Consider the following 24,688-nt stretch of genomic DNA (forward strand, 5'->3'; position numbering starts at 1 on the left):
TTAGGGAGGCTTCTAATGTTAACATGCATGAAACCAATGCTTTTACGGTTACAGAAGTCAACAAATGAGAGCACCTGGGGAATGAGAGTGGAGCTAGGCACTGCAGGGCCTGGATTAACCTCTACATCACCAGAGGAACAGAGGAGGAGTAGGATAAGGGTACGGCTATTAAGGATTCAAGTGAGGCCATGTGCTAAACAGTGAGTACGGTAGTGGACTAAAAACTGGTATATACTACATCTATCGACATGTCTGTATATTGTTGTTTGTGACATCATTCTATTGTCGTCCAACATCAAACTTGTTGTCATTATGAAAAAACCAAAAGCGACATGCTGCATGACATCAGCAGCAAGGTAAAATAGTGATTTAAAAAAATAAATACCCCCTTTTTTCTCCCCAATTTCATGGTATCCAATTAGTTACAGTCTTGTCCATACAGGAGTTGTAGCGATGAGACTCAGGAGAGGCGAAGTTCGAGAGCCATGCGTCCTCCGAAACCCAACCAAGCCGCTTCTAGACACAATGCACATCCAGCCCGGAAGCCAGCCGCACCAATGTGTTGGACGAAACACCGTACACCTGGCGACATGGTCAGCGTGCACTGCGCCCGGCCCGCCACAGGAGTCGCTAGTGCGCAATGAGACAAGGATATCCCTGCTGGCCAAACCCTCCCTAACCCGGACGACGCTGGGCCAAACCCTTCCTAACCCGGACGACGCTGGGCCAAACCCTCCCTAACCCGGACGACGCTGGGCCAAACCCTCCCCTAACCCGGACGACGCTGGGCCAAACCCTCCCTAACCCGGACGACGCTGGGCCAAACCCTCCCCTAACCCGGACGACGCTGGGCCAAACCCTCCCTAACCCGGACGACGCTGGGCCAAACCCTCCCCTAACCCGGACGACGCTGGGCCAAACCCTCCCTAACCCGGACGACGCTGGGCCAAACCCTCCCCTAACCCGGACGACGCTGGGCCAAACCCTCCCTAACCCGGACGACGCTGGGCCAAACCCTCCCCTAACCCGGACGACGCTGGGCCAAACCCTCCCTAACCCGGACGACGCTGGGCCAAACCCTCCCCTAACCCGGACGACGCTGGGCCAAACCCTCCCTAACCCGGACGACGCTGGGCCAAACCCTCCCCTAACCCGGACGACGCTGGGCCAAACCATCCCCTAACCCGGACGACGCTGGGCCAAACCCTCCCCTAACCCGGACGACGCTGGGCCAAACCCTCCCCCAACCCGGACGACGCTGGGCCAAACCCTCCCCTTATTGGACGACGCTGGGCCAAACCCTCCCCTTATTGGACGACGCTGGGCCAAACCCTCCCCTTATTGGACGACGCTGGGCCAAACCCTCCCTAACCCGGACGACGCTGGGCCAAACCCTCCCTAACCCGGACGACGCTGGGCCAAACCCTCCCTAACCCGGACGACGCTGGGCCAAACCCTCCCTAACCCGGACGACGCTGGGCCAAACCCTCCCTAACCCGGACGACGCTGGGCCAAACCCTCCCCTAACCCGGACGACGCTGGGCCAAACCCTCCCCTAACCCGGACGACGCTGGGCCAAACCCTCTCTAACCCGGACGACGCTGGGCCAAACCCTCTCTAACCCGGACGACGCTGGGCCAAACCCTCCCTAACCCGGACGACGCTGGGCCAAACCCTCCCTAACCCGGACGACGCTGGGCCAATAATGTGCCGCCCCATGGGCCTCCCGGTCGCGGCCGGCTACGACAGAGCCGGGACTCGAACCCAGAATCTCTGGTGGCACAGCGATGCAGTACCTTAGACCACTGCACCACCCGGGAGGCCTAACTGGTGTATTTTAACAGCAATAAACCCATCAGTTTAAAATGAATTTAGTAAATGTCAATCTAGAAAACAAGATCATTGTTTACAAGTTAATGGCGAGCTAATTACAGAAAATATCTTACGGTTGTGAGTGTGACAAAATAAAAGCAGGGCATTCAACCTGAGAATTGTAGAACTTGGACACTGTCTCGTAACGATATATCATAATCTGACTTTGGTGCAGGTCATGTTGTTCTTCACACTTCAGTCTCTGGTAAACACACTATTTAAAATAAATTCAAAGTTTGTTTGTCATATGCACAGGATACTGAAGGTGTAAAACTGAATTGCAGACAAATCCGAACTCGTCTCCAGGCATGTCCAGCCCATCCATTATCTCAGCCAATCATGGCTAGCGGGAAGGTTCCTGACTTTTTCCGTGGCTAAACCAACATGACTCGTAATTTAACCATTTTATTCGTATTGAAGGATTTAATACAAGTTTGTTATTAAGGCACATGAAAAGTTCACATGTTCCAGAAGGCATTTATGCCAAAAAAAGGCATTAAAAAATTATAAATTGTTTACGTTCAAATTTCTCTCCTGTGAATTAGTGACGCGCGACATACGCCTAGTTTCCAGCCTGACTGGCTGACGTCGCCGCACCTCCATTGTAACAGTATTATAACAGAACAGAAGCAGCAGAGAGAGAGACAGCAAAGAGCCCAATAGAGAGTTGATTAGAGAGAGTTAGCAGCGTTAGGATGAATCATCATCGTCTTCATCACTCCGTCATACTCACTTCACTGGGGGATATAGTGCCTTGTCCTGAGGAATCTGGACCTGTACCATGAAGCTTCTAATGGAAGACAAAACACAGACAAGGAGCCATGTGGCTGGCTTAGATGACTGGGCTCTGGACGAAGTACTTTGTGTGTGTGTGTGTAAGAGAGAGAGAGACTCAGGGGCCAAGCCGGATATCTTCAGCCTCCTGAGGTTGAAGAGACGCTGTTGTGCCTTCTTCGCCACACTGTCTGTGTGGGTGGACCATTTCAGATCGGCCCGTCGATGTGGATAGGGGCACGGACTCTCACACGGACTCTCACACGGACTCCACGTGCCCCTATCTACATCGACGAGGCCGCAGTGGAGAAGGTGGAAAGCTTCAAGTTCCTCTGTGACATCACTGACAATCTGAAATGGTCCACTCACAGACAGGAGGCTGAAGAAATCTGTCTTGGCCCCTAAGACCCTCACAAAGTTTAACAGATGCACAATTGAGCATCCTGTCGGGTTGTATCACCGCCTGGTACGGCAACTACACCGCCCACAACCGCAGGGCTCTCCAGAGGATTGTGCGGTCTGCACAACGCATCACCGGGGGCAAACTACCTGCCCTCCAGGACACCTACACCACCCGATGTCACAGGAATGCCAAAAAGATCATCAAGGACAACAACCACCTGAGCCACTGCCTGTTCACCCCGCTATAATCCAGAAGGCGAGGTCAGTACAGGTGCATCAAAGCAGGGACCGAGAGACTGAAAAACAGCTTCTATCTCAAGGCCATCAGACTGTTAAAACAGCCGTCACTTGCCCTAAGAGGCTGAAACAATATATATATGTATTTCTTTCATCACATTCCCAGTGGGTCAGAAGTTGACATACACTCAATGAGTATTTGGTAGCATTGCTTTTAAAATGCCTTTAAAATGTTTCACTTGATTCAAACATTTCGGGTAGCCTTCCACAAGCTTCCCACAATAAATTGGTTGACTTTTGGCCCATTCCTCCTGACAGAGCTGGTGTAACTGAGTCAGGTTTGTAGGCCTCCTTGCTCGCACACACTTTCAGTTCTGCCCACAAATTTTCTATAGGACTGAGGTCAGGACTTTGTGATGGCCACTCCAATACCTTGACTTCTCCAATATCTTAAGCCATTTTGCCACAACTTTGGAAGTATGCTTGGGGTCATTGTCCATTTGGAAGACCCATTTGCGACCAAGCTTTAACTTCCTGACTGATGTCTTGAGATGTTGCTTCAATACATCCACATAATTTTCCTTCCTCATGTTTCCATCTATTTTGTGAAGTGCACCAGTCCCTCCTGCAGCAAAGCACTCCCACAACATGATGCTGCCACCCCCGTGCTTCACGGTTGGGATGGTGTTCTTCAGCTTGCAGGCATCCCCCTTTTTCCTCCAAACATAACGATGGTCATTATGGCCAAACAGTTCTTTTTTTGTTTCATCAGAACAGAGGACATTTCTCCAAAAAGTACAATATTTGTCCCCATGTGCAGTTGTAAACTGTAGTCTTGCTTTTTTATGGTGGTTTTGGAGCAGTGGCTTCTTCCTTGCTGAGCGGCCTTTCAGGTTATGTCGATATAGGACTCGTTTTACTGTGGATATAGATACTTTTGTACCCGTTTCCTCCAGCATCTTCACAAGGTCCTTTGCTGTTGTTCTGGGATTGATTTGCACTTTTCGCACCAAAGTACGTTCATCTCTAGGAGACAGAACGCGTCTCCTTCGTGAGCGGTATGACGGCTGCGTGGTCCCATGGTGTTTATACTTGCGTACTATTGTTTGTACAGATGAATGTGGTACCTTCAGACGTTTGGAAATTGCTCCCAAGGATGAACCAGACTTGGTGAGGTCTACAAATTTTTTTTTTTAGGTCTTGGTCATGGATTTTCCCATGATCTCAAGCAACGAGGCCCTGAGTTTGAAGGTAGGCCTTGAAATACATCCACAGGTACACCTCCAATTGACTCAAATGATGTCAATTAGCCTATCAGAAGCTTCTAAAGCCATGACATCATTTTCTGGAATTTTCCAAGCTGTTTAAAGGCACGGTCAACTTAGTGTATGTAAACTTCTGACCCACTGGAATTGTGATACAGTAAATTATAAGTGAAATAATCTGTCTGTAAACAATTGTTTGTTAACAAGAAATTTGTGGAGTGGTTGAAAAACAAGTTAATTACTCCAACCTAAGTGTATGTAAACCTCAACTGTGTGTGTATGTATGTATGTATATATATATATATATATATATATATATATATATATATATAAAAATAACGGAACACTAGTCAGTTTAAATTTTACTAACCTGTTTTTGCTTTGTCATTATGGGATATTGTGTGTAGATCGATTTAATCTAAGAATAAGTCTGCAACCTAAATATGTAAAAAGTCAAAGGGTCTGAATACTTTCCGAATGCACAGCAGAAAGGAAGTGTGTGATCTCCCAGGGTTCTCCACTGGGTGTTTTAAGACTGTGGTGCCAGTGGAGGCTGGTGAGGGGAGGACAGCTCGTAATAGCTGGAAAGGCGCGAATGGCATCAAACACAAAGAAAAACCATGTTTGATACCATCCCACAAATTCTGCTCCAGCCTTTACCACGAGCCCATCCTCCCCAATTAAGGGAACACCAACCCCCTGTGGTCTGAATACTTCAAAAGGACAGGTGGTTTAGTTCAGAGGGTTGAAAGGTCATATACCTGGGAGCTGAGATGGCCTGATATACAGGTGGTTTAGTTCAGAGGGTTGAAAGGTCATATACCTGGGAGCTGAGCTGGGTCTTGATCCAGTTGAAGTAGTAGTTGAGGTCACTTCCCTCCATCAGGTCACGACCCCAGGCTGCTAGCTTAGCGATGATCCTGGCCGCCTGGGAGAGACAACAAGTCAGACCCTGAAGCCTGAGCCAGATCAAAATTAAAGTCCCTCACTATTCAATGCTGACGGCGTATTGTTAATTTCCCATGTCCACAGGCATGTTAATGCAGCAGACATTCCACTATATAAGTGCATCTCTACTCTCCCAGAGAAAGAACACAACAATCCTTCCATTTCTAATATTTTATACCAAAAAGCCACAAGATGAAAATCCAATCAACATGCAAATAGCCTGCTGGTCATTCTGAAGACATCTGCCTTTGAATAGTCTCTGTCCTCTTCTTTCCTGCTTCTCTCCACCATCTCTCCCTTTCTCCCTTTACTCCATCTCTTCTTCTCCTCCAGCTCTCCCTCAGTGCTAACTGTAGGTTAGGTGTGTGGCGTAGTCATACTAACCATGTGGACGGTGAACAGGTCCTGGCGGTTGAGCATGGGCAGAAAGTAGGACCAGGCGGTGTTCTTGGTCTTTTTGGAGTAGTCGAAGAAGATGTTCACCCTCTGGTGATTCTCCTACAGAAAAATAACAGAACAGTGTTGTAACTTCCGGTGGTTCTAAAGGAACACAACAGAACAGTTCCGAGGGCCCCAGCTAGGAGAGCTCTAGTTCCCCCGAGGGCCACAGCTAGGAGAGCTCTAGTTCCCCCAACGGCCCCAGCTAGGAGAGCTCTAGTTCCCCCCGAGGGCCCCAGCTAGGAGAGCTCTAGTTCCCCCCGAGGGCCCCAGCTAGGAGAGCTCTAGTTCCCCCCGAGGGCCCCAGCTAGGAGAGCTCTAGTTCCCCGAGGGCCCCAGCTAGGAGAGCTCTAGTTCCCCGAGGGCCCCAGCTAGGAGAGCTCTAGTTCCCCCCGAGGGCCCCAGCTAGGAGAGCTCTAGTTCCCCCCGAGGGCCCCAGCTAGGAGAGCTCAAGTTCCCCCCGAGGGCCCCAGCTAGGAGAGCTCTAGTTCCCCCCGAGGGCCCCAGCTAGGAGAGCTCTAGTTCCCCCCGAGGGCCCCAGCTAGGAAAGCTCTAGTTCCCCCCGAGGGCCCCAGCTAGGAGAGCTCTAGTTCCCCCCGAGGGCCCAAGCTAGGAGAGCTCTAGTTCCGAGGGCCCCAGCTAGGAGAGCTCTAGTTCCGAGGGCCTCAGCTAGGAGAGCTCTAGTTCCGAGGGCCCCAGCTAGGAGAGCTCTAGTTCCCCCCGAGGGCCCCAGCTAGGAGAGCTCTAGTTCCCCCCGAGGGCCCCAGCTAGGAGAGCTCTAGTTCCCCCGAGGGCCCCAGCTAGGAGAGCTCCAGTTCCCCCCGAGGGCCCCAGCTAGGAGAGCTCCAGTTCCCCCCGAGGGCCCCAGCTAGGAGAGCTCCAGTTCCCCCCGAGGGCCCCAGCTAGGAGAGCTCTAGTTCCCCCCGAGGGCCCCAGCTAGGAGAGCTCCAGTTCCCCGAGGGCCCCAGCTAGGAGAGCTCCAGTTCCCCCCGAGGGCCCCAGCTAGGAGAGCTCTAGTTCCCCCCGAGGGCCCCAGCTAGGAGAGCTCTAGTTCCCCCCGAGGGCCCCAGCTAGGAGAGCTCTAGTTCCCCCCGAGGGCCCCAGCTAGGAGAGCTCTAGTTCCCCCCGAGGGCCCCAGCTAGGAGAGCTCTAGTTCCCCCCGAGGGCCCCAGCTAGGAGAGCTCTAGTTCCCCCCGAGGGCCCCAGCTAGGAGAGCTCTAGTTCCCCCCGAGGGCCCCAGCTAGGAGAGCTCTAGTTCCCCCCGAGGGCCCCAGCTAGGAGAGCTCTAGTTCCCCCCGAGGGCCCCAGCTAGGAGAGCTCTAGTTCCCCCCGAGGGCCCCAGCTAGGAGAGCTCTAGTTCCCCCCGAGGGCCCCAGCTAGGAGAGCTCTAGTTCCGAGGGCCCCAGCTAGGAGAGCTCTAGTTCCGAGGGCCCCAGCTAGGAGAGCTCTAGTTCCGAGGGCCTCAGCTAGGAGAGCTCTAGTTCCGAGGGCCTCAGCTAGGAGAGCTCTAGTTCCCCGAGGGCCCCAGCTAGGAGAGCTCTAGTTCCCCGAGGGCCCCAGGTAGGAGAGCTCTAGTTCCGAGGGCCCCAGCTAGGAGAGCTCTAGTTCCCCGAGGGCCCCAGCTAGGAGAGCTCTAGTTCCCCCCGAGGGCCCCAGCTAGGAGAGCTCTAGTTCCCCCCGAGGGCCCCAGCTAGGAGAGCTCTAGTTCCCCCCGAGGGCCCCAGCTAGGAGAGCTCTAGTTCCCCCCGAGGGCCCCAGCTAGGAGAGCTCTAGTTCCCCCCGAGGGCCCCAGCTAGGAGAGCTCTAGTTCCCCCCCGAGGGCCCCAGCTAGGAGAGCTCTAGTTCCCCCCGAGGGCCCCAGCTAGGAGAGCTCTAGTTCCCCCAGAGGGCCCCAGCTAGGAGAGCTCTAGTTCCCCCCGAGGGCCCCAGCTAGGAGAGCTCTAGTTCCCCCCGAGGGCCCCAGCTAGGAGAGCTCTAGTTCCCCCCGAGGGCCCCAGCTAGGAGAGCTCTAGTTCCGAGGGCCTCAGCTAGGAGAGCTCTAGTTCCCCGAGGGCCCCAGCTAGGAGAGCTCTAGTTCCCCGAGGGCCCCAGCTAGGAGAGCTCTAGTTCCCCAAGGGCCCCAGCTAGGAGAGCTCTAGTTCCCCAAGGGCCCCAGCTAGGAGAGCTCTAGTTCCCCAAGGGCCCCAGCTAGGAGAGCTCTAGTTCCCCAAGGGCCCCAGCTAGGAGAGCTCTAGTTCCCCAAGGGCCCCAGCTAGGAGAGCTCTAGTTCCCCAAGGGCCCCAGCTAGGACAGCTCTAGTTCCCCAAGGGCCCCAGCTAGGAGAGCTCTAGTTCCCCAAGGGCCCCAGCTAGGAGAGCTCTAGTTCCCCAAGGGCCCCAGCTAGGAGAGCTCTAGTTCCCAAAGGGCCCCAGCTAGGAGAGCTCTAGTTCCCCAAGGGCCCCAGCTAGGAGAGCTCTAGTTCCCCAAGGGCCCCAGCTAGGACAGCTCTAGTTCCCCAAGGGCCCCAGCTAGGAGAGCTCTAGTTCCCCAAGGGCCCCAGCTAGGAGAGCTCTAGTTCCCCAAGGGCCCCAGCTAGGAGAGCTCTAGTTCCCAAAGGGCCCCAGCTAGGAGAGCTCTAGTTCCCCAAGGGCCCCAGCTAGGAGAGCTCTAGTTCCCCCAATTACTATAAGTGTGTGTCTGTAAGCAGGTGTTACCTGCAGGGTATCATCTATCAGAGTGAGGATGTACTGGACAGTCTGCTCCTTAGAGATGTGAGCCATCAGGTTCAGGAACGTCTTGGCACACTGGAAACACACACAATATATACATCTTACTAACACTATACAGACATACTAGGATTGGGCGATGTCAACCGTCATCCTATGTAGATTATGAAGCGATTAAAACAGTGATATGCGATGCCCACTATTGGCCGCCGCCCCCCAAAACATGTGGTTGAAGAAAAACAAAAATCGCACTGAACAAAAATAGAAACACAACATATAGTGTTGGACCCATGTTTCACGAACCGAAATAAAATCTCAGAAATTGTAACGGTCCTGACCTGTTTTATGTTGTTTTTGTATGTGTTTATGGTCAGGGCATGTGTTTTGGGTGGGAAGTCTATGTTTTCTGTTTCTATGTTGGTTTTGGGTTGCCTGGTATGGCTCTTAATTAGAGGCAGGTGGTTTGCGTTTTCCTCTAATTAAGAGTCATATTTAGGTAGGGTGTTCTCACTGTTTGTTTGTGGGTGATTGTCTTCCGTATCTGTGTTATGTTTTGCACCATACGGGACTGTTTGGATGTTCGTTTCGTTTTGATGTAGTCTGTTCCTGTCCGTGAGTTGTACGTTTTAGTTAAGTAAGTTCATGTTCAGGTTTTTTCGTCTGCGTCGTTTTCTTGTTTTGTAAGTTTGAAAGTGTTTTTTTTCGTGTTGCCATCGTGTCAAATAAAAGATGGCTTATTTCCCAAATGCTGCGTTTTGGTCTACTGATCCTTCTCTCCTCTCCTCATCCGAGGATGAGGAGAACGACAGCCCTTACAGAAATGTTCCATACGGACAAAAAGCTAATTTCTCCTTCGCCAAGATAATCCATCCACCTGACAGGTGTAGCATATCAATAAGCTGATTAAACAGCATGATCATTACACAGGTACACTTTGTGCTGGGGACAATAAAAGGCCACTCTAAAATGTGCAGTTTAGTCACAACACAATGCCACAGTTGTCTCAAGTTGAGGGAGCGTGGAATTGGCATGCTGACTGCAGGAATATCCACCAGAACTGTTGCCAGAGAATTTATTGTTAATTTCTCTACCATTCTCCAACGTCATAGAGAATATGTCAGTAAGTACAACCAGCCTTACAACGAGTTCAAACAGGTGCAGTTAATACAGGTAATGAGTGGAGAGTTTTAAATTCCGTCTCTCACAGTTGAAGTGTACCTATGATAAAAATTACAGACCTCTACATGCTTTGTAAGTAGGAAAACCTGCAAAATCGGCAGTGTATCAAATACTTCTTCTCCCCACTGTACCTGGATGAATGCTTCACGGCAGACAAACCATTGAACTCTGCTTTCTCTGTAGCTACATCTAGTTTGGCCAGCGTTGTGTCAAGTCACTCCGGTTCACACTGACTGGAACCATTGAACTCTGCTTTCTCTGTAGCTACATCTTGTTTGGCCAGCGTTGTGTCAAGTCACTCCGGTTCACACTGACTGGAACCATTAACTCCGTTCTGTTTGTAGCTACATCTTGTTTGGCCAGCGTTGTGTCAAGTCACTCCGGTTCACACTGACTGGAACCATTAACTCCATTCTGTTTGTAGCTACATCTTGTTTGGCCAGCGTTGTGTCAAGTCACTCCGGTTCACACTGACCGTGGCGTGTGCAGTGTTGCTGTGAGTTAGGCTGGACAGAAGCAAAGTGTACCGTCTGTAGAACTGGATTTGCCTCCTCCTCAATATTGTTTGTTCTCTCTCTCATAAAGCTGTAATTGAGAATAGCCTCCAGCCTCCAGGCTTCATAAAGCTGTAATTGAGAATAGCCTACAACCTCCAGCCTCCATAAAGCTGTAATTGAGAACAGCCTCCAGCCTCCAGACTTCATAAAGCTGTAATTGAGAACAGCCTCCAGGCTTCATAAAGCTGTAATTGAGAATAGCCTCCAGCCTCCAGACTTCATAAAGCTGTAATTGAGAACAGCCTCCAGGCTTCATAAAGCTGTAATTGAGAATAGCCTCCAGCCTCCAGACTTCATAAAGCTGTAATTGAGAATAGCCTCCAGACTTCATAAAGCTGTAATTGAGAATAGCCTCCAGGCTTTATAAAGCTGTAATTGAGAATAGCCTCCAGACTCCAGACTTCATAAAGCTGTAATTGAGAATAGCCTCCAGCCTCCAGACTTCATAAAGCTGTAATCGAGAATAGCCTCCAGACTCCAGACTTCATAAAGCTGTAATTGAGAATAGCCTCCAGCCTCCAGGCTCCATAAAGCTGTAATCGAGAATAGCCTACAGACTCCAGGCTAATAGATGATCATTCTTGTTCTTTGTGGCAACTTTAGATAACACCGAATGCCTTTTGCACACACTGTATATAGACTTTCAATTTTTCTACTGTGTCATTGACTTGTTTATTGTGTTATTGGCTTGTTTATTCCATGTTATTCCACGTGTAACTCTGTGTTGTTGTCTGTGTCACACTGCTTTGCTTTATCTTGGCCAGGTCGCAGTTGTAAATGAGAACTTGTTCTCAACTGACCTGCCTGGTTAAATACAGGTGATCTGGCCTGCCTGGTTAAATACAGGTGATCTGGCCTGCCTGGTTAAATACAGGTGATCTGGCCTGCCTGGTTAAATACAGGTGATCTGGCCTGCCTGGTTAAATACAGGTGATCTGGCCTGCCTGGTTAAATACAGGTGATCTGGTCTGCCTGGTTAAATACAGGTGATCTGGCCTGCCTGGTTAAATACAGGTGATCTGGCCTGCCTGGTTAAATAAAGGTGATCTGGTTAAATAAAGGTGATCCGGTCTACCTGGTTAAATACAGGTGATCCGGTCTACCTGGTTAAATACAGGTGATCCGGCCTGCCTGGTTAAATACAGGTGATCCGGCCTGCCTGGTTAAATACAGGTGATCCGGCCTGCCTGGTTAAATACAGGTGATCCGGCCTGCCTGGTTAAATACAGGTGATCCGGCCTGCCTGGTTAAATAAAGGTGATCCGGTTAAATAAAGGTGATCCGGTTAAATACAGGTGATCCGGTCTACCTGGTTAAACACAGGTGATCCGGTCTACCTGGTTAAACACAGGTGATCCGGTCTACCTGGTTAAACACAGGTGATCCGGTCTACCTGGTTAAACACAGGTGATCCGGTCTACCTGGTTAAACACAGGTGATCCGGTCTACCTGGTTAAACACAGGTGATCCGGTCTACCTGGTTAAACACAGGTGATCCGGTCTACCTGGTTAAACACAGGTGATCCGGTCTACCTGGTTAAACACAGGTGATCCGGTCTACCTGGTTAAACACAGGTGATCCGGTCTACCTGGTTAAACACAGGTGATCCGGTCTACCTGGTTAAACACAGGTGATCCGGTCTACCTGGTTAAACACAGGTGATCCGGTCTACCTGGTTAAACACAGGTGATCCGGTCTACCTGGTTAAACACAGGTGATCCGGTCTACCTGGTTAAACACAGGTGATCCGGTCTACCTGGTTAAACACAGGTGATCCGGTCTACCTGGTTAAACACAGGTGATCCGGTCTACCTGGTTAAACACAGGTGATCCGGTCTACCTGGTTAAACACAGGTGATCCGGTCTACCTGGTTAAACACAGGTGATCCGGTCTACCTGGTTAAACACAGGTGATCCGGTCTACCTGGTTAAACACAGGTGATCCGGTCTACCTGGTTAAACACAGGTGATCCGGTCTACCTGGTTAAACACAGGTGATCCGGTCTACCTGGTTAAACACAGGTGATCCGGTCTACCTGGTTAAACACAGGTGATCCGGTCTACCTGGTTAAACACAGGTGATCCGGTCTACCTGGTTAAACACAGGTGATCCGGTCTACCTGGTTAAACACAGGTGATCCGGTCTACCTGGTTAAACACAGGTGATCCGGTCTACCTGGTTAAACACAGGTGATCCGGTCTACCTGGTTAAACACAGGTGATCCGGTCTACCTGGTTAAACACAGGTGATCCGGTCTACCTGGTTAAACACAGGTGATCCGGTCTACCTGGTTAAACACAGGTGATCCGGTCTACCTGGTTAAACACAGGTGATCCGGTCTACCTGGTTAAACACAGGTGATCCGGTCTACCTGGTTAAACACAGGTGATCCGGTCTACCTGGTTAAACACAGGTGATCCGGTCTACCTGGTTAAACACAGGTGATCCGGTCTACCTGGTTAAACACAGGTGATCCGGTCTACCTGGTTAAACACAGGTGATCCGGTCTACCTGGTTAAACACAGGTGATCCGGTCTACCTGGTTAAACACAGGTGATCCGGTCTACCTGGTTAAACACAGGTGATCCGGTCTACCTGGTTAAACACAGGTGATCCGGTCTACCTGGTTAAACACAGGTGATCCGGTCTACCTGGTTAAACACAGGTGATCCGGTCTACCTGGTTAAACACAGGTGATCCGGTCTACCTGGTTAAACACAGGTGATCCGGTCTACCTGGTTAAACACAGGTGATCCGGTCTACCTGGTTAAACACAGGTGATCCGGTCTACCTGGTTAAACACAGGTGATCCGGTCTACCTGGTTAAACACAGGTGATCCGGTCTACCTGGTTAAACACAGGTGATCCGGTCTACCTGGTTAAACACAGGTGATCCGGTCTACCTGGTTAAACACAGGTGATCCGGTCTACCTGGTTAAACACAGGTGATCCGGTCTACCTGGTTAAACACAGGTGATCCGGTCTACCTGGTTAAACACAGGTGATCCGGTCTACCTGGTTAAACACAGGTGATCCGGTCTACCTGGTTAAACACAGGTGATCCGGTCTACCTGGTTAAACACAGGTGATCCGGTCTACCTGGTTAAACACAGGTGATCCGGTCTACCTGGTTAAATACAGGTGATCCGGTCTACCTGGTTAAATACAGGTGATCCGGTCTACCTGGTTAAATACAGGTGATCCGGTCTACCTGGTTAAATACAGGTGATCCGGTCTACCTGGTTAAATACAGGTGATCCGGTCTACCTGGTTAAATACAGGTGATCCGGTCTACCTGGTTAAATACAGGTGATCCGGTCTACCTGGTTAAATACAGGTGATCCGGTCTACCTGGTTAAATACAGGTGATCCGGTCTACCTGGTTAAATACAGGTGATCCGGTCTACCTGGTTAAATACAGGTGATCCGGTCTACCTGGTTAAATACAGGTGATCCGGTCTACCTGGTTAAATACAGGTGATCCGGTCTACCTGGTTAAATACAGGTGATCCGGTCTACCTGGTTAAATACAGGTGATCCGGTCTACCTGGTTAAATACAGGTGATCCGGTCTACCTGGTTAAATACAGGTGATCCGGTCTACCTGGTTAAATACAGGTGATCCGGTCTACCTGGTTAAATACAGGTGATCCGGTCTACCTGGTTAAATACAGGTGATCCGGTCTACCTGGTTAAATACAGGTGATCCGGTCTACCTGGTTAAATAAAGGTGATCCGGTCTACCTGGTTAAATAAAGGTGATCCGGTCTACCTGGTTAAATAAAGGTGATCCGGTCTACCTGGTTAAATAAAGGTGATCCGGTCTACCTGGTTAAATAAAGGTGATCCGGTCTACCTGGTTAAATAAAGGTGATCCGGTCTACCTGGTTAAATAAAGGTGATCCGGTCTACCTGGTTAAATAAAGGTGATCCGGTCTACCTGGTTAAATACAGGTGATCCGGTCTACCTGGTTAAATACAGGTGATCCGGTCTACCTGGTTAAATACAGGTGATCCGGTCTACCTGGTTAAATACAGGTGATCCGGTCTACCTGGTTAAATAAAGGTGATCCGGTCTACCTGGTTAAATAAAGGTGATCCGGTCTACCTGGTTAAATAAAGGTGATCTGGTCTACCTGGTTAAATACAGGTGATCTGGTCTACCTGGTTAAATACAGGTGATCTGGTCTACCTGGTTAAATAAAGGTGATCTGGCCTACCTGGTTAAATAAAGGTGATCTGGTCTACCTGGTTAAATAAAGGTGATCTGGTCTACCTGGTTAAATACAGGTGATCTGGTCTACCTGGTTAAATACAGGTGATCTGGCCTACCTGGTTAAATAAAGGTGATCTGGCCTACCTGGTTAAATAAAGGTGATCTGGCCTACCTGGTTAAATAAAGGTGATCTGGCCTACCTGGTTAAATACAGGTGATCTGGTCTACCTGGTTAAATAAAGGTGATCTGGTCTACCTGGTTAAATAAAGGTGATCTGGTCTACCTGGTTAATTAAAGGTGAAAAACAAAACAAATGTTAAGAGTCAGCATGCTTCAGTTGGCCTGGCAGCTAGCTGAAGTCGGCAAACCGAACGAGTGGCAATATTACCCCGGGCCACTAGAGGGTGATGAGCTGTTAATAACCATCTACAACCAAACAAGGAAGTGACTACACCAAAATAAGGAAGACACCTGCCGGAGAAAAAAAAATTGTAAACCGAGACACACTAAACTGGAGAGATAATTGAATTTGTGCTGATTGCCCGGATCTACTAGATTTGATGTACCTAGCAGACAGAAGGTGTTCACTACAGGTTCACAATAGTGGATGTAGGGGCATACGGCGAAGACAGGGTCACAATAGTGGATGTAGGGGGTATACGGCGAAGACAGGGTCACAATAGTGGATGTAGGGGGCGTACGGCGAAGACAGGGTCACAATAGTGGATGTAGGGGGCGTACGGCGAAGACAGGGTCACAATAGTGGATGTAGGGGGTATACGGCGAAGAGAGCTACGGTGGAGTGAGTCGAGAGAGTTCTTGGGTCCAAACTGCTGCAGAAGACCCTCAATTTACCAACATCAGCAGTCCTGCCAGATACTACAATACAGCTTTCCCCCTACATGAGAACATCATGCACCATTATCCAGGTATGTTGATTATATAATGTTGGTTAGTCTATGCACCTCTATAATTGCCATTTTATCAAGGCTTTTGGAATATGGTTCCAGGAAAATAGGAATAGTGTTTTTTGTTAACCAATTAATTAAAAACGTTCATATAAACTCAGCAAAAAAAGAAACGTCCCTTTTTCAGGACCGTCTTTCAAAGAACTAATAAAAATCCAAATAACTTCACAGATTTTCATTTTAGGGTTTAAACACTGTTTCCCATGATTGTTCAATGAACCATAAATAATTAATGAACATGCACCTGTGGAACGGTCGTTAAGACACTAACAGCTTACAGACGGTAGGCAATTAAGGTCACAGTTATGACACCAAAGAGGCCTTTCTACTGACTGAAAAACACCAAAAGAAAGATGCCCAGGGTCCCTGCTCATCTGCGTGAACGTGCCTTAGGCATGCTGCAAGGAGGCATGGAGGACTGCAGATGTGGCCAGGGCAATAAATTGCAATGTCCGTACTGTGAGACGCCTAAGACAGCGCTACAGGGAGACAGGACGTACAGCTGATCGTCCTCGCAGTGGCAGACCACGTGTAACAACACCTGCACAGGATCGGTACATCCGAACATCACACCTGCAGGACAGGATGACAACAACAACTGCCCGAGTTACACCTGGAACGCACAATCCCTCCATCAGTGCTCAGACTGTCTGCAATAGGCTGAGAGAGGCTGGACTGGGGGCTTGTAGGCCTGTTGTAAGGTCCTCATCAGACCTCACCGGCAACCTCGTCGCATATGGGCACAAACCCACCGTCGCTGGACCAGACAGGACTGGCAAAAAGTGCTCTTCACTGACGTGTCTCAGGTTGTCTCACCAGGGGAGATGGTCGGATTTGCGTTTCTCGTTGAAGGAATGAGCGTTACACCGAGGCCTGTACTCTGGAGCGGGATCGATTTGGAGGTGGAGGGTCCGTCATGGTCTGGGGCGATGTGTCACAGCATCATCGGACTGAGCTTGTTGTCATTGCAGGCAATCTCACCGCTGTGCGTTACAGGGAAGACATCCTCCTCCCTCATGTGGTACCCTTCCTGCAGGCTCATCCTGACATGACCCTCCAGCATGACAATGCCACCAGCCATACTGCTCGTTCTGTGCGTGATTTCCTGCAAGACAGGAATGTCAGTGTTCTGCCATGGCCAGCGAAGAACCCGGATCTCAATCCCATTGAGCACACCTGGGACCTGTTGGATCGGAGGGTGAGGGCTAGGGCCATTCCCCCCAGAAGTGTCCAGGAACTTGCAGGTGCCTTGGTGGAAGAGTGGGGTAACATCTCACAGCAAGAACTGGCAAATCTGGTGCAGTCCATGAGGAGGAGATGCACTGCAGTACTTAATGCAGCTGGTGGCCACAACAGATACTGACTGTTACTTTTGATTTTGACCCCCCCTTTGTTCAGGGACACATTATTCCATTTCTGTTAGTCACATGTCTGTGGAACTTGTTCAGTTTATGTCTCGGTTGTTCATACAAATATTTACACATGTTAAGTTTGCTGAAAATAAAACGCAGTTGACAGTGAGAGGACGTTTCTTTTTTTGCTGAGTTTATATATAACACAAAAATAATAATAATTAATATTGTTTACATATCCTCCATTACTAACCTCATATGTATACATTCACAACCAGCCATAACTTGACGATAAAAGGTATGACTATGAAAATCTGGAGAACCCCCTCTGAAGCTACATTAAATGCAGCTGTGCAGTAACAGCTAGCTGGTTTACTGTGTGTGTCTGTGTGTCTGTGTGGTACCTGATGTCCTTCGTTGGTGAGGATGGTCTGTTTCTCCTCAGAATGAGCCACTTCAAACTTCTTAATGAACTCACAGTCCTCGGCAGAGATCATCTGGCCCCTATGAGACACACAGCATGATTATTACACTGAGACACAAAGCGTGATTATTATACAACAGTCTGAGACACACAGCGTGATTATTATACAACAGTCTGAGACACACAGCGTGATTATTATACAACAGTCTGTCTAACAGTGAAGCCCAGTGTTATGGGCCTAGTTCTGCTCTAGATGGAGCAGTGAACCCCAGTGTTATGGGCCTAGTTCTGCTCTAGATGGAGCAGTGAACCCCAGTGTTATGGGCCTAGTTCTGCTCTAGATGGAGCAGTGAACCCCAGTGTTATGGGCCTAGTTCTGCTCTAGATGGAGCAGTGAACCCCAGTGTTATGGGCCTAGTTCTGCTTTAGATGGAGCAGTGAACCCCAGTGTTATGGGCCTAGTTCTGCTCTAGATGGAGCAGTGAACCCCAGTGTTATGGGCCTAGTTCTGCTCTAGATGGAGCAGTGAACCCCAGTGTTATGGGCCTAGTTCTGCTTTAGATGGAGCAGTGAACCCCAGTGTTAGGCCTAGTTCTGCTCTAGATGGAACAGTGAACCCCAGTGTTATGGGCCTAGTTCTGCTCTAGATGGAGCAGTGAACCCCAGTGTTATGGGCCTAGTTCTGCTTTAGATGGAGCAGTGAACCCCAGTGTTATGGGCCTAGTTCTGCTCTAGATGGAGCAGTGAACCCCAGTGTTATGGGCCTAGTTCTGCTTTAGATGGAGCAGTGAACCCCAGTGTTATGGGCCTAGTTCTGCTCTAGATGGAGCAGTGAACCCCAGTGTTATGGGCCTAGTTCTGCTCTAGATGGAGCAGTGAACCCCAGTGTTATGGGCCTAGTTCTGCTCTAGATGGAGCAGTGAAGCCCAGTGTTATGGGCCTAGTTCTGCTCTAGATGGAGCAGTGAACCCCAGTGTTATGGGCCTAGTTCTGCTCTAGATGGAGCAGTGAACCCCAGTGTTATGGGCCTAGTTCTGCTCTAGATGGAGCAGTGAACCCCAGTGTTATGGGCCTAGTTCTGCTCTAGATGGAGCAGTGAACCCCAGTGTTATGGGCCTAGTTCTGCTCTAGATGGAGCAGTGAACCCCAGTGTTAGGCCTAGTTCTGCTCTAGATGGAGCAGTGAACCCCAGTGTTAGACCTAGTTCTGCTCTAGATGGAGCAGTGAACCCCAGTGTTATGGGCCTAGTTCTGCTCTAGATGGAGCAGTGAACCCCAGTGTTATGGGCCTAGTTCTGCTCTAGATGGAGCAGTGAACCCCAGTGTTATGGGCCTAGTTCTGCTCTAGATGGAGCAGTGAACCCCAGTGTTATGGGCCTAGTTCTGCTCTAGATGGAGCAGTGAACCCCAGTGTTAGGCCTAGTTCTGCTCTAGATGGAGCAGTGAACCCCAGTGTTAGACCTAGTTCTGCTCTAGATGGAGCAGTGAACCCCAGTGTTATGGGCCTAGTTCTGCTCTAGATGGAGCAGTGAACCCCAGTGTTATGGGCCTAGTTCTGCTCTAGATGGAACAGTGAACCCCAGTGGTAGGCCTAGTTCTGCTCTAGATGGAGCAGTGAACCCCAGTGTTAGACCTAGTTCTGCTCTAGATGGAGCAGTGAACCCCAGTGTTATGGGCCTAGTTCTGCTTTAGATGGAACAGTGAACCCCAGTGTTAGGCCTAGTTCTGCTCTAGATGGAGCAGTGAACCCCAGTGTTATGGGCCTAGTTCTGCTTTAGATGGAGCAGTGAACCCCAGTGTTATGGGCCGAGTTCTGCTCTAGATGGAGCAGTGAACCCCAGTGTTATGGGCCTAGTTCTGCTCTAGATGGAGCAGTGAACCCCAGTGTTATGGGCCTAGTTCTGCTCTAGATGGAGCAGTGAAGCCCAGTGTTATGGGCCTAGTTCTGCTCTAGATGGAGCAGTGAACCCCAGTGTTATGGGCCTAGTTCTGCTCTAGATGGAGCAGTGAACCCCAGTGTTATGGGCCTAGTTCTGCTCTAGATGGAGCAGTGAACCCCAGTGTTATGGGCCTAGTTCTGCTCTAGATGGAGCAGTGAAGCCCAGTGTTATGGGCCTAGTTCTGCTCTAGATGGAGCAGTGAACCCCAGTGTTATGGGCCTAGTTCTGCTCTAGATGGAGCAGTGAACCCCAGTGTTATGGGCCTAGTTCTGCTCTAGATGGAGCAGTGAACCCCAGTGTTATGGGCCTAGTTCTGCTCTAGATGGAGCAGTGAACCCCAGTGTTATGGGCCTAGTTCTGCTCTAGATGGAGCAGTGAACCCCAGTGTTATGGGCCTAGTTCTGCTCTAGATGGAGCAGTGAACCCCAGTGTTATGGGCCTAGTTCTGCTCTAGATGGAGCAGTGAATCCCAGTGTTAGGCCTAGTTCTGCTCTAGATGGAGCAGTGAACCCCAGTGTTATGGGCCTAGTTCTGCTCTAGATGGAGCAGTGAACCCCAGTGTTAGGCCTAGTTCTGCTCTAGATGGAGCAGTGAACCCCAGTGTTATGGGCCTAGTTCTGCTCTAGATGGAGCAGTGAACCCCAGTGTTAGGCCTAGTTCTGCTCTAGATGGAGCAGTGAACCCCAGTGTTAGACCTAGTTCTGCTCTAGATGGAGCAGTGAACCCCAGTGTTATGGGCCTAGTTCTGCTCTAGATGGAGCAGTGAACCCCAGTGTTATGGGCCTAGTTCTGCTCTAGATGGAGCAGTGAACCCCAGTGTTATGGGCCTAGTTCTGCTCTAGATGGAGCAGTGAACCCCAGTGTTATGGGCCTAGTTCTGCTCTAGATGGAGCAGTGAACCCCAGTGTTAGGCCTAGTTCTGCTCTAGATGGAGCAGTGAACCCCAGTGTTAGACCTAGTTCTGCTCTAGATGGAGCAGTGAACCCCAGTGTTATGGGCCTAGTTCTGCTCTAGATGGAGCAGTGAACCCCAGTGTTATGGGCCTAGTTCTGCTCTAGATGGAACAGTGAACCCCAGTGTTAGGCCTAGTTCTGCTCTAGATGGAGCAGTGAACCCCAGTGTTAGACCTAGTTCTGCTCTAGATGGAGCAGTGAACCCCAGTGTTATGGGCCTAGTTCTGCTTTAGATGGAACAGTGAACCCCAGTGTTAGGCCTAGTTCTGCTCTAGATGGAGCAGTGAACCCCAGTGTTATGGGCCTAGTTCTGCTTTAGATGGAGCAGTGAACCCCAGTGTTATGGGCCTAGTTCTGCTTTAGATGGAGCAGTGAACCCCAGTGTTAGGCCTAGTTCTGCTTTAGATGGAGCAGTGAACCCCAGTGTTATGGGCCTAGTTCTGCTCTAGATGGAACAGTGAATCCCAGTGTTATGGGCCTAGTTCTGCTTTAGATGGAGCAGTGAACCCCAGTGTTATGGGCCTAGTTCTGCTCTAGATGGAGCAGTGAACCCCAGTGTTATGGGCCTAGTTCTGCTCTAGATGGAGCAGTGAACCCCAGTGTTAGGCCTAGTTCTGCTCTAGATGGAGCAGTGAACCCCAGTGTTATGGGCCTAGTTCTGCTCTAGATGGAGCAGTGAACCCCAGTGTTATGGGCCTAGTTCTGCTCTAGATGGAGCAGTGAACCCCAGTGTTATGGGCCTAGTTCTGCTCTAGATGGAGCAGTGAACCCCAGTGTTATGGGCCTAGTTCTGCTCTAGATGGAGCAGTGTACCCCAGTGTTATGGGCCTAGTTCTGCTCTAGATGGAGCAGTGAACCCCAGTGTTATGGGCCTAGTTCTGCTCTAGATGGAGCAGTGAACCCCAGTGTTATGGGCCTAGTTCTGCTTTAGATGGAACAGTGAACCCCAGTGTTAGGCCTAGTTCTGCTTTAGATGGAGCAGTGAACCCCAGTGTTATGGGCCTAGTTCTGCTCTAGATGGAGCAGTGAACCCCAGTGTTATGGGCCTAGTTCTGCTCTAGATGGAGCAGTGAACCCCAGTGTTATGGGCCTAGTTCTGCTCTAGATGGAGCAGTGAACCCCAGTGTTATGGGCCTAGTTCTGCTCTAGATGGAGCAGTGAACCCCAGTGTTATGGGCCTAGTTCTGCTCTAGATGGAGCAGTGAACCCCAGTGTTATGGGCCTAGTTCTGCTCTAGATGGAGCAGTGAACCCCAGTGTTAGGCCTAGTTCTGCTCTAGATGGAGCAGTGAACCCCAGTGTTATGGGCCTAGTTCTGCTCTAGATGGAGCAGTGAACCCCAGTGTTATGGGCCTAGTTCTGCTCTAGATGGAGCAGTGAACCCCAGTGTTATGGGCCTAGTTCTGCTCTAGATGAAGCAGTGAACCCCAGTGTTATGGGCCTAGTTCTGCTCTAGATGGAGCAGTGAACCCCAGTGTTATGGGCCTAGTTCTGCTCTAGATGGAGCAGTGAACCCCAGTGTTATGGGCCTAGTTCTGCTCTAGATGGAGCAGTGAACCCCAGTGTTATGGGCCTAGTTCTGCTCTAGATGGAGCAGTGAACCCCAGTGTTATGGGCCTAGTTCTGCTCTAGATGGAGCAGTGAACCCCAGTGTTATGGGCCTAGTTCTGCTCTAGATGGAGCAGTGAACCCCAGTGTTATGGGCCTAGTTCTGCTCTAGATGGAGCAGTGAACCCCAGTGTTAGGCCTAGTTCTGCTCTAGATGGAGCAGTGAACCCCAGTGTTATGGGCCTAGTTCTGCTCTAGATGGAGCAGTGAACCCCAGTGTTATGGGCCTAGTTCTGCTCTAGATGGAGCAGTGAACCCCAGTGTTAGGCCTAGTTCTGCTCTAGATGGAGCAGTGAACCCCAGTGTTATGGGCCTAGTTCTGCTCTAGATGGAGCAGTGAACCCCAGTGTTATGGGCCTAGTTCTGCTCTAGATGGAGCAGTGAACCCCAGTGTTATGGGCCTAGTTCTGCTCTAGATGGAGCAGTGAACCCCAGTGTTATGGGCCTAGTTCTGCTCTAGATGGAGCAGTGAACCCCAGTGTTAGGCCTAGTTCTGCTCTAGATGGAGCAGTGAACCCCAGTGTTAGGCCTAGTTCTGCTCTAGATGGAGCAGTGAACCCCAGTGTTAGGCCTAGTTCTGCTCTAGATGGAGCAGTGAACCCCAGTGTTATGGGCCTAGTTCTGCTTTAGATGGAGCAGTGAACCCCAGTGTTATGGGCCTAGTTCTGCTTTAGATGGAGCAGTGAACCCCAGTGTTATGGGCCTAGTTCTGCTTTAGATGGAGCAGTGAACCCCAGTGTTAGGCCTAGTTCTGCTCTAGATAGAGCAGTGAACCCCAGTGTTATGGGCCTAGTTCTGCTCTAGATGGAGCAGTGAACCCCAGTGTTATGGGCCTAGTTCTGCTCTAGATGGAGCAGTGAACCCCAGTGTTATGGGCCTAGTTGTGCTCTAGATGGAGCAGTGAACCCCAGTGTTATGGGCCTAGTTCTGCTCTAGATGGAGCAGTGAACCCCAGTGTTATGGGCCTAGTTCTGCTCTAGATGGAACAGTGAACCCCAGTGTTATGGGCCTAGTTCTGCTTTAGATGGAACAGTGAACCCCAGTGTTAGGCCTAGTTCTGCTCTAGATGGAGCAGTGAACCCCAGTGTTATGGGCCTAGTTCTGCTCTAGATGGAACAGTGAACCCCAGTGTTATGGGCCTAGTTCTGCTCTAGATGGAACAGTGAACCCCAGTGTTATGCCTAGTTCTGCTCTAGATGGAGCAGTGAACCCCAGTGTTATGGGCCTAGTTCTGCTCTAGATGGAGCAGTGAACCCCAGTGTTATGGGCCTAGTTCTGCTCTAGATGGAACAGTGAACCCCAGTGTTATGGGCCTAGTTCTGCTCTAGATGGAGCAGTGAACCCCAGTGTTATGGGCCTAGTTCTGCTTTAGATGGAGCAGTGAACCCCAGTGTTATGGGCCTAGTTCTGCTTTAGATGGAACAGTGAACCCCAGTGTTAGGCCTAGTTCTGCTCTAGATGGAGCAGTGAACCCCAGTGTTATGGGCCTAGTTCTGCTCTAGATGGAACAGTGAACCCCAGTGTTATGGGCCTAGTTCTGCTCTAGATGGAACAGTGAACCCCAGTGTTATGCCTAGTTCTGCTCTAGATGGAGCAGTGAACCCCAGTGTTATGGGCCTAGTTCTGCTCTAGATGGAGCAGTGAACCCCAGTGTTATGGGCCTAGTTCTGCTCTAGATGGAGCAGTGAACCCCAGTGTTATGGGCCTAGTTCTGCTCTAGATGGAGCAGTGAACCCCAGTGTTATGGGCCTAGTTCTGCTTTAGATGGAACAGTGAACCCCAGTGTTATGGGCCTAGTTCTGCTCTAGATGGAGCAGTGAACCCCAGTGTTATGGGCCTAGTTCTGCTCTAGATGGAGCAGTGAACCCCAGTGTTAGGCCTAGTTCTGCTCTAGATGGAGCAGTGAACCCCAGTGTTAGGCCTAGTTCTGCTCTAGATGGAGCAGTGAACCCCAGTGTTATGGGCCTAGTTCTGCTTTAGATGGAGCAGTGAACCCCAGTGTTATGGGCCTAGTTCTGCTTTAGATGGAGCAGTGAACCCCAGTGTTAGGCCTAGTTCTGCTCTAGATGGAGCAGTGAACCCCAGTGTTATGGGCCTAGTTCTGCTCTAGATGGAGCAGTGAACCCCAGTGTTATGGGCCTAGTTCTGCTCTAGATGGAGCAGTGAACCCCAGTGTTAGGCCTAGTTCTGCTCTAGATGGAGCAGTGAACCCCAGTGTTATGGGCCTAGTTCTGCTTTAGATGGAGCAGTGAACCCCAGTGTTATGGGCCTAGTTCTGCTTTAGATGGAGCAGTGAACCCCAGTGTTAGGCCTAGTTCTGCTTTAGATGGAGCAGTGAACCCCAGTGTTATGGGCCTAGTTCTGCTTTAGATGGAGCAGTGAACCCCAGTGTTATGGGCCTAGTTCTGCTCTAGATGGAGCAGTGAACCCCAGTGTTAGGCCTAGTTCTGCTTTAGATGGAGCAGTGAACCCCAGTGTTAGGCCTAGTTCTGCTCTAGATGGAGCAGTGAACCCCAGTGTTATGGGCCTAGTTCTGCTTTAGATGGAACAGTGAACCCCAGTGTTATGGGCCTAGTTCTGCTCTAGATGGAGCAGTGAACCCCAGTGTTATGGGCCTAGTTCTGCTCTAGATGGAGCAGTGAACCCCAGTGTTAGGCCTAGTTCTGCTTTAGATGGAGCAGTGAACCCCAGTGTTATGGGCCTAGTTCTGCTCTAGATGGAGCAGTGAACCCCAGTGTTAGGCCTAGTTCTGCTCTAGATGGAGCAGTGAACCCCAGTGTTATGGGCCTAGTTCTGCTCTAGATGGAGCAGTGAACCCCAGTGTTATGGGCCTAGTTCTGCTCTAGATGG

At 50.2% G+C, this 24,688-nt stretch overlaps 1 protein-coding gene across 3 annotated transcripts in view; it reads right to left on the bottom strand.

Annotated features, from left to right (window-relative positions):
* Positions 1 to 24,688, bottom strand: part of LOC129823608 (V-type proton ATPase subunit H) — a 101,809-nt gene that overhangs the window by 72,572 nt on the left and 4,549 nt on the right. For 2 of the 3 annotated variants that reach the window (XM_055882463.1, XM_055882465.1), the window contains exons 3-7: positions 17,320 to 17,419; positions 8,630 to 8,719; positions 5,883 to 5,996; positions 5,374 to 5,478; positions 2,606 to 2,662 (exon numbers count right to left, since the gene is read on the bottom strand). In XM_055882463.1, the coding sequence (XP_055738438.1) occupies positions 2,606 to 2,662; positions 5,374 to 5,478; positions 5,883 to 5,996; positions 8,630 to 8,719; positions 17,320 to 17,419 (466 nt within the window). The remainder of the gene's footprint in view (positions 1 to 2,605; positions 2,663 to 5,373; positions 5,479 to 5,882; positions 5,997 to 8,629; positions 8,720 to 17,319; positions 17,420 to 24,688) is intronic. The other variant, XM_055882464.1, reaches the window with a different exon arrangement.

Source organism: Salvelinus fontinalis, chromosome 26 (assembly GCF_029448725.1).
Source record: "Salvelinus fontinalis isolate EN_2023a chromosome 26, ASM2944872v1, whole genome shotgun sequence".
Lineage (NCBI taxonomy): Eukaryota > Metazoa > Chordata > Actinopteri > Salmoniformes > Salmonidae > Salvelinus > Salvelinus fontinalis.